At 43.5% G+C, this 12225-nt stretch overlaps 1 protein-coding gene across 1 annotated transcript; it reads left to right on the forward strand.

Annotated features, from left to right (window-relative positions):
• Positions 1–531: 531 nt before the first annotated feature.
• On the forward strand, positions 532–6592 carry LOC135917741 (uncharacterized). Its single transcript, XM_065451328.1, has 4 exons — positions 532–665; positions 3898–3968; positions 5167–5256; positions 5955–6592. Exons 1-4 carry the CDS (start codon positions 623–625, stop codon positions 6090–6092), a joined length of 342 nt encoding a protein of 113 aa, XP_065307400.1. The 5' UTR covers positions 532–622; the 3' UTR covers positions 6093–6592.
• Positions 6593–12225: the final 5633 nt, after the last annotated feature.

The raw sequence follows: 12225 nt of genomic DNA on the forward strand, positions 1-12225 counted from the left end.
GCATGAAGGATAAACACAAATGACGCCCCACGCATGCACGCAGCCTTTTGTGACCCATTGTCGTTTCATAACCAAAGAAGTCACGTGTTGCGATATGCATTCAAAGCCTGACGACGGAACCGGGAGAATAGCAAAAGCTCCGAGCTATGCGTTGTCAGCGCAAGCATGTTGACAAAGCAGCACAGCGTGACAACTGCGTTTGTCAGGTGTTTGCTGCGTGCATTTTGTGTTCTTTTTTCTTCTCTTGTTCTTCGTTTTTCTCGCGCCAAGTTTATCGTGACGCGTTCTAATTGCTGCGTAATTAAGGGAGAAACCCAGCGGCTTGCCCGATCAAGGTCACCAGCAGACTGCCCGACGGCTGGCCGGTGTTGGCACAGAGCCTTAGAGGGAATTTCGCCTGCCTTGTGTGAATGTGCGACCTAGCCAATTTTAATGTCTTATTTTCTTGTTTCATTTCTCTTCCTCTAAGTTGCTACGCACTCTCTCTTTGAGGCAAGTTCTTCTCATAGAAAGCGCACTCCTTGGTGAAGCCTCTGCTGGACGCGCCCTCTTAGCTCTCGGACGTAAATAAGCTCATTTATTAGTGCCCCATGTGCGAAAGCGTACAACACATACTGGTAAAATGAAGACGTCGGTAGCGCTCACTGTCGCAGTGGTTTTATTCGGTAAGTAGCGACCACTCATTAAGGGATCCATAGTCACGAATTATTTATCGAGAAGGTCGATGCGTGATTGTTGCAGTCAGGAAAATGTGGTTGATAGAATGTCGCCATACAGTCACTGAAACTGAATATTCTGCCCTCCCGAATTGGCACATGTTGTACAAGCTTTTCGAAATAGATTTTCGCGAATAGGTGTTTTAAATGCAAGAGCCATAGCCCTGTCGTCGTGTTTTCTTGTATTTTGCCTGTAAATATTACAAGGTACACCAACGCATAGTTGAGTAATTTAATCTATTTTTCATGTAGAAGCGGCCACGAGGAAGTAAGTGTGTACCTTACTTTTTAGATTAGGCATCATAAGTAAGCATTTTCTTCGTTTCCCTAGAATAGCGTCATTGGACATGTTTTACTGTTCGCTACCAGCGCGACGCCTCCCACGCCAGTGTGAGCCAAAAGGAGGGCACACGTCTACGAGTTTTGGGTTGAAAGTATGGCTTGCGAATATCCGTCAAATTGGCTATCCAGTTTAACCGAAGAGAAGTGGATCTGGCCTTGAAAACTGGTTATCTGGATATCCGTATATTAATTAAATATACAGGACATCTTATTTAATTAACCGGTTAGCCGGCTAATCGTATACTTGAATGTAAATATGCGCTATCAATAAAATACTTCATTCGAATATTTGGTTTCATCGCGTCCATTGCGATATAATGTGCAAAGAGGAATAATTCACAGCCTATATTATATTAAGAACTTCACTTCCTTATTTTAAGACATCGAAACAACCCATATATTCTAAAGAACACAAACAAAAAAGAGGGGGCTGTCATTTTGTTGTAGAGGATATACACGTTATTACTAAATAATAATAGAGATGTATCATATGTATAATATATATATATATATATATATATATATATATATATATATATATATATATATATATATATATATATATATATATATATATATATATATCGGCGAGCTGCGCGAGGCTGCTGACTGACATAGAACTGGACATTGAACAGCCCGTGGAATGCTGTTGCTTCTGCGTGGCTAGTGCTTATTCCCCTTAAATAACTTATATTAAAGTATGGGGTTTTACGTGCCAGAACCACGATCTGATTATGAGGAATACAACCTGGGGTTCTTTAACGTACAAGGCTGGCTTCGTATTTCGACCCTATCGAATGGGGCCGCCGTCGCCGAGATTCGATCCCTTGACGTTGTGCTTAGCCGCCCAACACCATAGCTACTAAGCAACCACGGCGGGTGTATCCCCCTTTCACTAATTCGAGGCGCCATGTTGTTCAGTATCTCTCTAACATTGATATGGATTGCCTCCCTAGCATCTGGCTCCTCGTATGGGAGGTCTTTATAGCCTAAAATGAGAAGTAATGACTCTAACCAGCAACCACCGAGCTCTGCTGGGCGCCCCAGTTCAGAGACAATGGTGACGGGAGACGTCATATCGCTGGAGATCATGGCAATCGATATGTGATGGTGAACACAGAAATAAATTTATCCCGTTTACTTTCGCTCTGAGCGCGGCCTTCAAAAACAGGCTATAATCAAATCCACGCACGGTCTTAACGTAGCTGGGAATAATTCGTCGATTTCGTGTACGACATTCGCGCCACCAAGTATACAGCAATTCAAAGAACTTCAATGCCCAAAAATAAAAACATTTATTCTTATATTTTATTATCCGAATAGCTGGATATTTGAAGAGGCGGAAGCGCGAGAAGACATGCACGGGGACGAGACGACAAGAACGAGTGCTCTCCCTTGTGGCCTCGTCTCCATCCCGTTGTTTTGCGCTGCCGCCTTTTGGAAATGCGTACCAACACGCCCAATTTTCTACATTAATCAGGATGTTATAGCCGAATAAACGGGCAGCCTAGCCAATTACTCCGGTTATCTGGTTTTCGAATTCGAATAACCGGTGAACCGATGAGCGAGTTGGCCACAAACCGTCCTAATGTCGCTGCACTGAAGTCGATCCCATCTATAAGCACGTCCCATCTCATTGTCACCAGGTGGCACGCGTAATACAGGTTCTGAAGGCAAGGGGGCGTACTGTTTTTTTTGCTTTCATATTTTATTCCAGCTCAAATTTGTCAATGGCTAGCGCGAATCTGCGACCCCGCATCCCCAGTATCGGCGATTCAGCTGGCCGGAGTTTGTAGGCTGGTATAAACATCTTCATTACAAATGTGGTGTCGATGGCAAGCGTTAAGGCAACTTTAGTGGTAGAAAGGATGCTCCCTCTGGTCGGTGATTAGTTTTCATTCGAAAATTAACAAGTATTGCATCCACCTTTAAAAACGTTCATGTCAAGTTTGCTAATATGACTGTTTCATAGCTACGTTGATTTTGTGATCTTCCAAGTCACAGGACTCAAATTCTGGAGGGCATTAGTATTCCTTTAGTGCTACCACAGTAATTGAATTTCACATAATTTCTTTTTCATCTTCATGTGCACCGAATACGTTCATAAATGCGAATTCGTTGTACTGGTACGCATTTATTTCATGCAGCAGTGTTATGTGAATATTACGTGTCTGTGACACTTTCCTACCGTGTTCAAATCCCGACCATGAATTCTAGTATTAATGGAGAAACAAGGAAATAAATTTTTAATTTGCTGTCATACTTTACCCGACACAATTACTGGCTGCAGAATAGGCAAAAGAAATGAATAAGCACAGCCTGCCGGTATATTACACCTTTTCTAGCTCTGCCTAATTGAAACAAGACGTTTTTTTTTTTGAAGCCGCTGTCTGTTTAAAGTTGCATATTCGTACAGTGTGCAACATTAATAAAAAATGTTTAGGATAGCTAAAAATAATTGCTCGCTGTATACTGCTTTAAGCTGCTTGTTATATTTAAACCTAGGAAAAAAACTAAGTATTCTGTTCTCTTTCCTAAGCACCTCCGGCGTTTAGACATGTAATGTTGTAAAATTGAATAGGATGCGCAAACCACTTGTTTAAACCAATTAAGGAGAAATTAGCGAACGCTCTGTAAATAAAAGTGCAGCCCCGCTTACACCTACCCATGTAGCCTAAAGACCCGGTCCAATTGTTATTGCTTATATGTAATCGACGAAAAAAAGAAAAAAAATGTAAACAAGCATGCACTGTATTTTTAACTAATTTGAACGCTTTCTTTTTTGCACCTCAAAAACTTAATAAGTGAATGGTTATAATTGGATGGCTAATGCACACAGGGGTGTTCACTGAAGTGACCGCACGCCTGTTCACTGCGGACTCCACTTGCCACCGTCTGCGCACAAAAGTGGTGAGTATATAGATCGAAGTGACTAGTTCAAAATAAAGTTATCGGGTTTTTAAGTGCCAAAATCACGAACTAATTATGAGGCACGCCGTAGTGGGAGATTAATGCACAATAAATTCAACCCTCTTAGTTCTTTAACGAGGACCTAGCCTATGGTACACAGTCATCTTAGCACTCCGCGCCCATCATGATGCAACCGTCACGGCCGGGATAGCACCCAAAACTTCACGTTGAGCCCCGGAATTCTATATACACTGAACTGACATAGCGGTTGAAAGCGGCTCGTCCTCGCGCAAGGAACAATTTACGCGGCTTATAAAGAATTATTGTTTGTCGAATGCTTTCGCAGATACTTGCAGTGTATCTTGATTGCACTGAATGAAAGATTTTATACATGAAGCTTGCTTGGAAACACGATCGCGTTCACTGTGTTTTTTCCCTCTCGTCGCGGGTGGAGCTCGTTTGCGCATTGAGTGAGCAGCAGTAATGCCAGACGGCAATGAACTCCCCATGCAATGATGATTAATCGCTCGCTCTGGACTGCGGCACGTCAATGATAAAGTACGCAGAAAATGAAACACTGCGAGTTTGATTCCTCCTAGTTTCCCCAAAGAAACGTGCCCCTAATTGCTGCTAGTGCCATTAGGGCGAACCGTGGATGGGAGTACAGCGAGTAACGGATTTTTCGAACAACGTTTAAGAAAAAAATGCAGGTTATTATGCCCGATTTGAGCCACTCGAGTAAGTTATTATTGACACCTTTTTACAGGCGGATCTTGGTTGAACGATAGGGAGTTTCTAGTTTCGCTTATCCGCCGATCTCGATACGCAAACTCTCCTCTCTGGCTCCGATGCCGTCCCGTTTTCATGTGATAACAAGGCGTAACCTGGAGTCCGTATCGCACAATTCAATAACCACTAACAGTGCCACTAAATTTCCCGTGGTTTTGGCCCGTAAAATGTACCTGGAGAGCTTGAATAAACGCATTTCTTCAGTGGTGAATGTAATTAAACATCTCGGTGCATTAACTTGAGAATGTGGTTTTAGCGGAAGGGTATAACGAAAGCAAATAGTTAAAATGTTATAGCAACCATGCGGACGTCACCTCAGGGTCCCTTCGGACCATGCAGTTTGTTTCCACAGAGAAAAGATAGCATGACGGTCATACTTTTTTTCTGTTTTTCCCATGTGCACGAGAAGGAAAAGGTACGCAGGCGTTGCGTCTACCTATGTCACTTGCCAGAAGGGCACATTAGGATGGCACTTGAAGAAGACGGTACCCCTTGCAAGGTAAGTAACTTCAACCATTACGCGTTGTGATGTGACGTACATACACATAAGTTCATGCATAAGGAACAGTAGCGGTTGGATTGTCTTATATCTTGAAGACAGGTGAAGTAGCGTTAACGGAAGCTACTGTGAGGTTCCAAAAGGCCAAATATATAGTTCTGCTACTTGCAGGTTACAACGGCTATTCTGCCGCTTATCGTGCAAACAAGAACATGTATAATGCAAGGCGATCGACACTTTTTGATTTTGTGCATCTCCAATTAACTGCAGAACAACTTTAAAAAATACTAGAGTCATACATACACAGCACATTATGCTAGCACTGCTTGGAAGAGCAGGCCAGTCAATCCCGATAACAAGTTTGTTATTCGCGAAGGTCGCAAATAAGTGGCAAGAGCATCATACAAAAGAAGTGCTTTGCGACTTCTGCTCCTACGGCAAAATTTACGAAGCTTTGCATTCGTATGCGTTCGCTACCATCGGCCGGCTACCTTCACTAACGGTGGTGCAGCATCATGATTCGCTGGGACACCCTATTGCAAGCACTCGCAGTGCATAGACTTTCTTCTGAATATGGTCTCTGTTCCTTCGTACCTTTCTTGTTGAAGAAAATGGTATTAATGTGCATCGCTAATGACCTCGTTGTTGAATGCTTGTTCCAGTGGCCAAAAATAATATCTTTATTTTTTTGGTTTCAGCGTTTTGTACGCGAAGGTGTGTGCTTGCGAGGACGTTGTCGGAGGCTGAGACCACGAAAGAGAGACCCCTCTATTAACCATGGCTCTGAAAACGAACCAGTTCCTGATTCGACGACGGCGATCCCACGGGATGAGTGACGGGAAATATTTGAACAGTTCCCATCACACCCTTTTGTCAATTGACATGCATGCACCTAATTCTGACACCTGCAGTGAGAGTACATGTGAATGCATAATTTTTTGCAGGGAAATAATCAATTTGTTAAACACTACTGACAAGGATGCGTCTACAGGTGTGGACACTGCTAGAAATAGAGGAAAGTAGAGCGCCATCGAAGCCAAGCAACCAAAAGATGGATGCGCAACTCTAGTAGTTCTTTTGTATTGTGCAGAACAAGCAGATGCAAAAGATGCCTGATGAAGAGTTGTCAGAACGAGAATGTACAATTCTGAGGCTATGATAACAAATATAAACAGCTGAGACACGTGGTCATGTTCCTCCAATAAAGCATGGCGCAAGAAAAAAAAAACAACTAAGGAGGTGTGAGTTTCGCACCGTACTGATTTTGGAATGACTGACAGCATCAAAATGCATCTTTCTTGTTCTTGCCTGTTTGCTGTGCTCATTCAAAATAAAGCTGCACGCCTGCATTCACTTTCTACTCAACGACTGGAGCCGGCATCCAGTGCGCCTCTTGCTCTAACCTGTTGTAGTAGCCCTTCATCTACGGAAGTTTGATATTGTAATTAATTGCACTCCCTGCATATAATTTATTCCGGAGAAGCTTCAATAAGGAACAGCACATATTGTTTTTGGGTCAAAACTTGCAGGTCTGCAACCAATTTTTTTATGTGAAAGCATCAAATGGCCCATTGAGCGAGGATGCTGGCATCTGTGACAGCTAAACAGTACGTAAATTATCATTGGCTGCAACGCCGTTACATCCGTAGGATAACTGAAACAGCTGGGCAACTGAAAGGGTGCACCTGCTGCCACGCTGGCGCGCCAGGTGTTGTGTGAGGGGGCGATGGCATCGCCACGCCGCCCCGTCATCCTCGCTCTGGGAAGTATGTGCTTATCCGTGCATTATTTGCACGCGCAAGCTGTTGCCTGCCTTATAACTTCGCCTCGGTAAGTGCTATAAATCAATAAATACATTAAAAACAAAATAACTCTGAAAGGAAAGACGTTGGCGGTAGTGAGTTTCGAAGATTCGACCCCACGCTCAGAAGCCGAGTGCCTTACCCGGTGGGCTAAGCCGGCCAAGCCGATCAATGCGTTCGCTTGCCCGCGAGGCGCTCACAACTCGAAGGAGCGCCCGGTGGCGCTCAACTGGCCATTAATACTTTCGCATTCCGAACTCATAAGTGCTTAGTTGTCCTGAGATTTTTTTTTCATTTGTCAACTACTAGGCCACGGCAAATTAGGCAAAATTAGGTCAGAAGAGTGCAGGCTTGGTCTGGTTGGTAATACATAGTTGCACTGGAAGCATAGCGCGGGAAAGACGATCGACAAAGCGTACACAGGACAAGCGCTAACTTTCAACACGAAAACCATTTTCGGTGTTGAAAGTTAGCGCTTGTCCTGTGTAATCTTTGTCGATCGTCTTTCCCGCGCTATGCTTCCAGTGTAACCGTGCTCTCAGTGTTGTCATCGTGTACAGAAGGCTTCTCCAGACTGATCGTTGTGGCACGGCTGCTTCCTTCAGTGTTTCAACTTCTGCGTGAACCCTTCGATAAGTGTCATAACAAAGCGCGCCCTGTCCAAAACCATGGATTACCACAGGCTGCTGTTCTTCCGCGCGTGTGCTCAAACGACTTAAAATGGTGGTAATTTGGGCAAGTGGGAACAGTTCAGTCATGATTGCAGATAGCGCACTACGCGGGCAAGGGATAGAAGAAAAACAGTGTCGTCGTTTCCTTCGCGTTTTCTCATTCTGTCCCTTGCTCGGCGTAGTGCGCTATTCTCCATCATGGCTCTTCAAACGACATGCGATAAAATTGGCGTCGTTACAGTGCACGCATACTTCAGAAGAACTTACATCCCAATTCGTACTGCACTTGGAATGCGACAAGCGTGGGCGGAGATTTAAATAGTCGAGCTAAGCTTTTGTTTATTTTATGTTGATTACCTTGCCGCCTCTTAAGACTACTTATACGGTGAGCAACATACGCTTTTTGTCGTAACTCCAAGTCTTTATCCGCAAAACTTTTCATGCGCTATTCAGCTAACTTCCCCATAACGTTGTTATAACTCAATTTCGCCAATTATTTCTAGTGTGTTTGTGCTAACTTTCCTTCTAGCGCTTACCCTCTGGGCTAGAGGCATTCGTTGATTCTTTGAGTTTACGTTTGAGCGAACTTCAAATGCCGACTTTGTTTCGTTTTGGGATGGCAGGGTTCCTACATTTCCAACGCTGGCTTCTTTTTTTATATTTCCCCCGGGATCGGGCAACACTTGTAATGAGTTTTCTGGGCGCCTTCGTTCGGATTGCCCCGCGGGCTCTGTACAGATCAACGGGTGGCTCTATGAATTCTTGTGTTTTAATGCTTGCCGCTAGCAGCTGTGCCTCCTTTTTTGTGAAGATTTTCTACGAGAATCAGACCGGGGCCACATGGCGATGCCGGCTCTCGCGCAGCTTTCCGGGAATGTGCGAGATTGCCAAACGGCTGGTCTTTCCCGCAGGGCATTTCCCTGCACAATATGACAGGCCAGAGACACACGCTGCTCCAGCTGTAGCCTTTCCGCGTTGAATCACTTAGCTTAACGTTATTTATTTTCGCTCTCTCTTTCTCTCACTAACCGAACGTTACGGGTTAAACGGCGTAATATTTGAGCTTCAGGAGAAGCCAGGATCGATTAGAATTGTCGTTATGGTGAAAACAACATGAGCCATTTTTCGTTTCCACGTAACCGGGATGTGTTGAGAAAACCAGACTCGAAAAACCTGCGTACTGCAGCTCTTCACTGGGCTTTCCAGTTCACGCACGCGCTGTCCGATTTTCGGAGCCATGATTATCGGGTTTTTAGTTCTCAGCGCTAACGTTCAAGCGCTACTTATAATTCTTACTCTGAATGGAAAGTACAGGTAAGCGCAGGTTGTCATTGACTGGCTTAAGTGGAAGGACCATCACTGTTGCGAGAGAAAAAAATACTAATATAGCTGTACTGGCGCCGGCGCAACGTTCCACATTTCCCTGTCATTTACCATAATATAGAACATTATTTATAAATAAAACCATAACAAAACAAAACAACAGTGACGTGAATTTCGAACACGCTTTGCCTATTCTCCAAAAGAAAAACTTTGTAGCCATGGAATTTGACAGCTCCGGTGTTATTGGGCTGTTTCGCTGGTACAGAGGTATTGATTCCCTGCACCACTGCCATTTATTTATGTGGCTTCGCGCAGTTAACGACCAAGATATGTTGCCAAGAGGCATGCAAAACGGAATTCTTCCATCATCCGATCGTGTTCGTACAGCAGAAATAGAGTATACCATGGACGATAACCAAATCCACACAGTTAAGAGCACACAGTGTGAGAGTGTGTGGGTGAGTCCTCACACTCGAGTTGGAAAAGTGGACAGCTAAACTACTTAACCAGTCGCCGTTTAAGGGGAGCTTTCGAAAGTTGCACATAAAGTGTGCGTGCAGCAACTGACTTAAGTGCGTGTGATTCTAAAATTAAAAGATCAGTTTCCGGATTAACATCTTTCTAAGTTTAGTAGAATACAGAGAACCCCGCTAATCTGACGATTTCAGCTGCGAGGCTAGCTTCGACACATTGTTGCAGACAGCCCGCCGATGCGGGGCTACACCTTCACGAAAGATGCGTAAGCCTTTGCAAGGTTATCAACGATGCGTGACCGATATCACTGACCTGAACCACGCTACAAGTCACCGCAGTCATGAATGTGTGCGTTGGTGCTTGCGTTAAAAAAGAAAAGGTGTGCTACATTCAACATACATTAAAGTACGCAATGTTTAAGGCACTGATCTGGACTAGTTGGTGCACGTTCACAATTACGTTGCGCAAGGTTTTACACGAGCAAAAAAAAATGGCGAAGAATGCTTTTTTTTGCCAGTGTAAAAGCCAACGAGACGTAATCATGAATGCAATGTATTGTTAGACACTTCCGTTGGTAACAGCCAGCACTTCAACTTGCGATACCCTGTGCGAAGTAGATATACTTGGAGCACGTCATTGCGATCTACTATTGTCGTGGAGGATATTAAGACCCTTACTGCGAAGTATTCTTCACCAATGTTGTTTTAATATATCATGTTTAGGGTATGTCAGGGCCTTTAGTTAGCATCGGCTATCCCTTTTTAAATAGAAATGTAAATAATAAATTCCAGAAGTATGAAAATATTACATAAACATACAAGTTAAAGACAACTGAATGATGAGAAAGTCGACTAATATAAAGGCTCCCTAGCAAATCATCGTCTCTTGCTGCTTCTAACTAGAGATGTGCATTTACCTCACAGCTTGTTCACAGGCGACGAATTTAAGACATCGGTTGAATGAATGATCATACGTGGTAAACTCACGATCTGCCACTTTGGTTTTTCAATAAATTTCATATGAATGAATACTGAGGAATTTCGGACATGGAGTTTAGGCGCCACACGTTACTGGTACATTTCTCTCGCTTTGCTAGTAGTAATTCAATCTCGTGAATGTTTCCTGTGTGCAGGAAGCTTTCTTCACTTCCTTATTTCCGTACAACTCATTTCACGTGGCTAGTTCATGGCTTGCCCCTGTGCGTTACTTTCGCTACACAGTGCAAGTGCACTGCGCTTCTGTGGGAAGAAACGGCTTTGGTCAGAAGTACAAGGAGATTTTTAGTGAGAAGTTTCAAGTTCACCTGGAATGCCCAGCTTTTCTGCGTTTCGACCAAAGAGCACCGTTTTTCGTGTAATATCTCTAGGGTGTCATTGGAAACACTTCGTGATATCTGTCTATCCAGGGTCGTAACGGTGAGTGTCATTTTCTTACAGAGGTAACCTTAATGAATGATTCTTACACTTCGCAGAAAAAATTAGACTTCGGCACCTCGTTTTTCTCATTTGTGCTTGTAATTTGCTGGTAGATGCAGCTTACGATATTGTTTGCTATAGATTTGGATTATGGTATCAAATTCTAGTAGCACAACATAGTTAATAACGAACGCCCAATAAAAGCTGACCAACAAATCTAGCCACGAGAAATTCAAGACACGTGCAGGCAATGAAAAATTACCTTCAGTCTGCTGGTGCTTCTCACACGAAAACAATTCTTTGATATGTGCGTGGCTCACCATGAACCTTCAAAAATTTAAAGGTGACAAAGTTTGCACTGCAAACTGTCATTTCGCCATTCCACACTTTACAATGAAAAAGAGAATAGTGAGTCAAAGCTAAATTACATTTTATAACAAACGGAACTAGTAATGTTTCCCGAGATGGCTAAGTCAATAAAATTGTGTTTTGAGCAATAGCAACTGGTGAAAATTGTGAACATAATAAATAAAGCGCGGAGATCTGTAAAGTATCGTGCATGGCACTCTACAAAACACGCATAAACCTAAGTGTACTGACTAGTGCATGCAGTCAGCGTACACAACCGGTCTCAACCTCCCAACTACGGCATTGCGGGACTGCAGATTCTGTAGGAACGGAAAGGCGGAGTATGCAAATTCGGATAGAGAGGGATCAAATGTGAAAAGAATCATGCATCATGAGTAGCGGCAAACGGAGGCATTGGACGGCAGTGATCATATTGTTACGTTGTTCTTCTCAGAGTTGTTCGCGCCCATTTATCACTTTCTTTCTCTTCGCTGACCGCCTATGACTGATATCAAAATTTCTCACATGGTCTGTTCTCACTTTGCTTTCGTTGTAAAATGAACCAAGCCTACAGCCATGCGAAAACACTGTATGTGCGCGCCAGCTAAATGCGCAATTGAAACAAACGGATTCACGAGAGTAACGAGGACTGCTCGTCGCTTGAATGTTGCCTGACTTCTCCAGTAGGCCGCCATTTTTAAGATGACCGTATGTACGAGTGATTTTGCGTAATGTACATGCAGTTGTTGAGTCATATACAGAGTAAAGTGATGTGCGAATCCTGTCATTTCAGTGCGTGTTTTGTACCATAACATCAGCGTCATAGTAACTGCAAGCGAAGTGTTTTTAATCTGCCGTAAATCTTAGAAAATTCCTGTAGGCGTTTTTTTTTTTCGCGCGTCTGTGTGAGACAAATTTGATGTTTCCTATAATACT

This window comes from Dermacentor albipictus, chromosome 2 (genome assembly GCF_038994185.2).
Source record: "Dermacentor albipictus isolate Rhodes 1998 colony chromosome 2, USDA_Dalb.pri_finalv2, whole genome shotgun sequence".
NCBI classification, from domain to species: Eukaryota; Metazoa; Arthropoda; class Arachnida; order Ixodida; family Ixodidae; genus Dermacentor; species Dermacentor albipictus.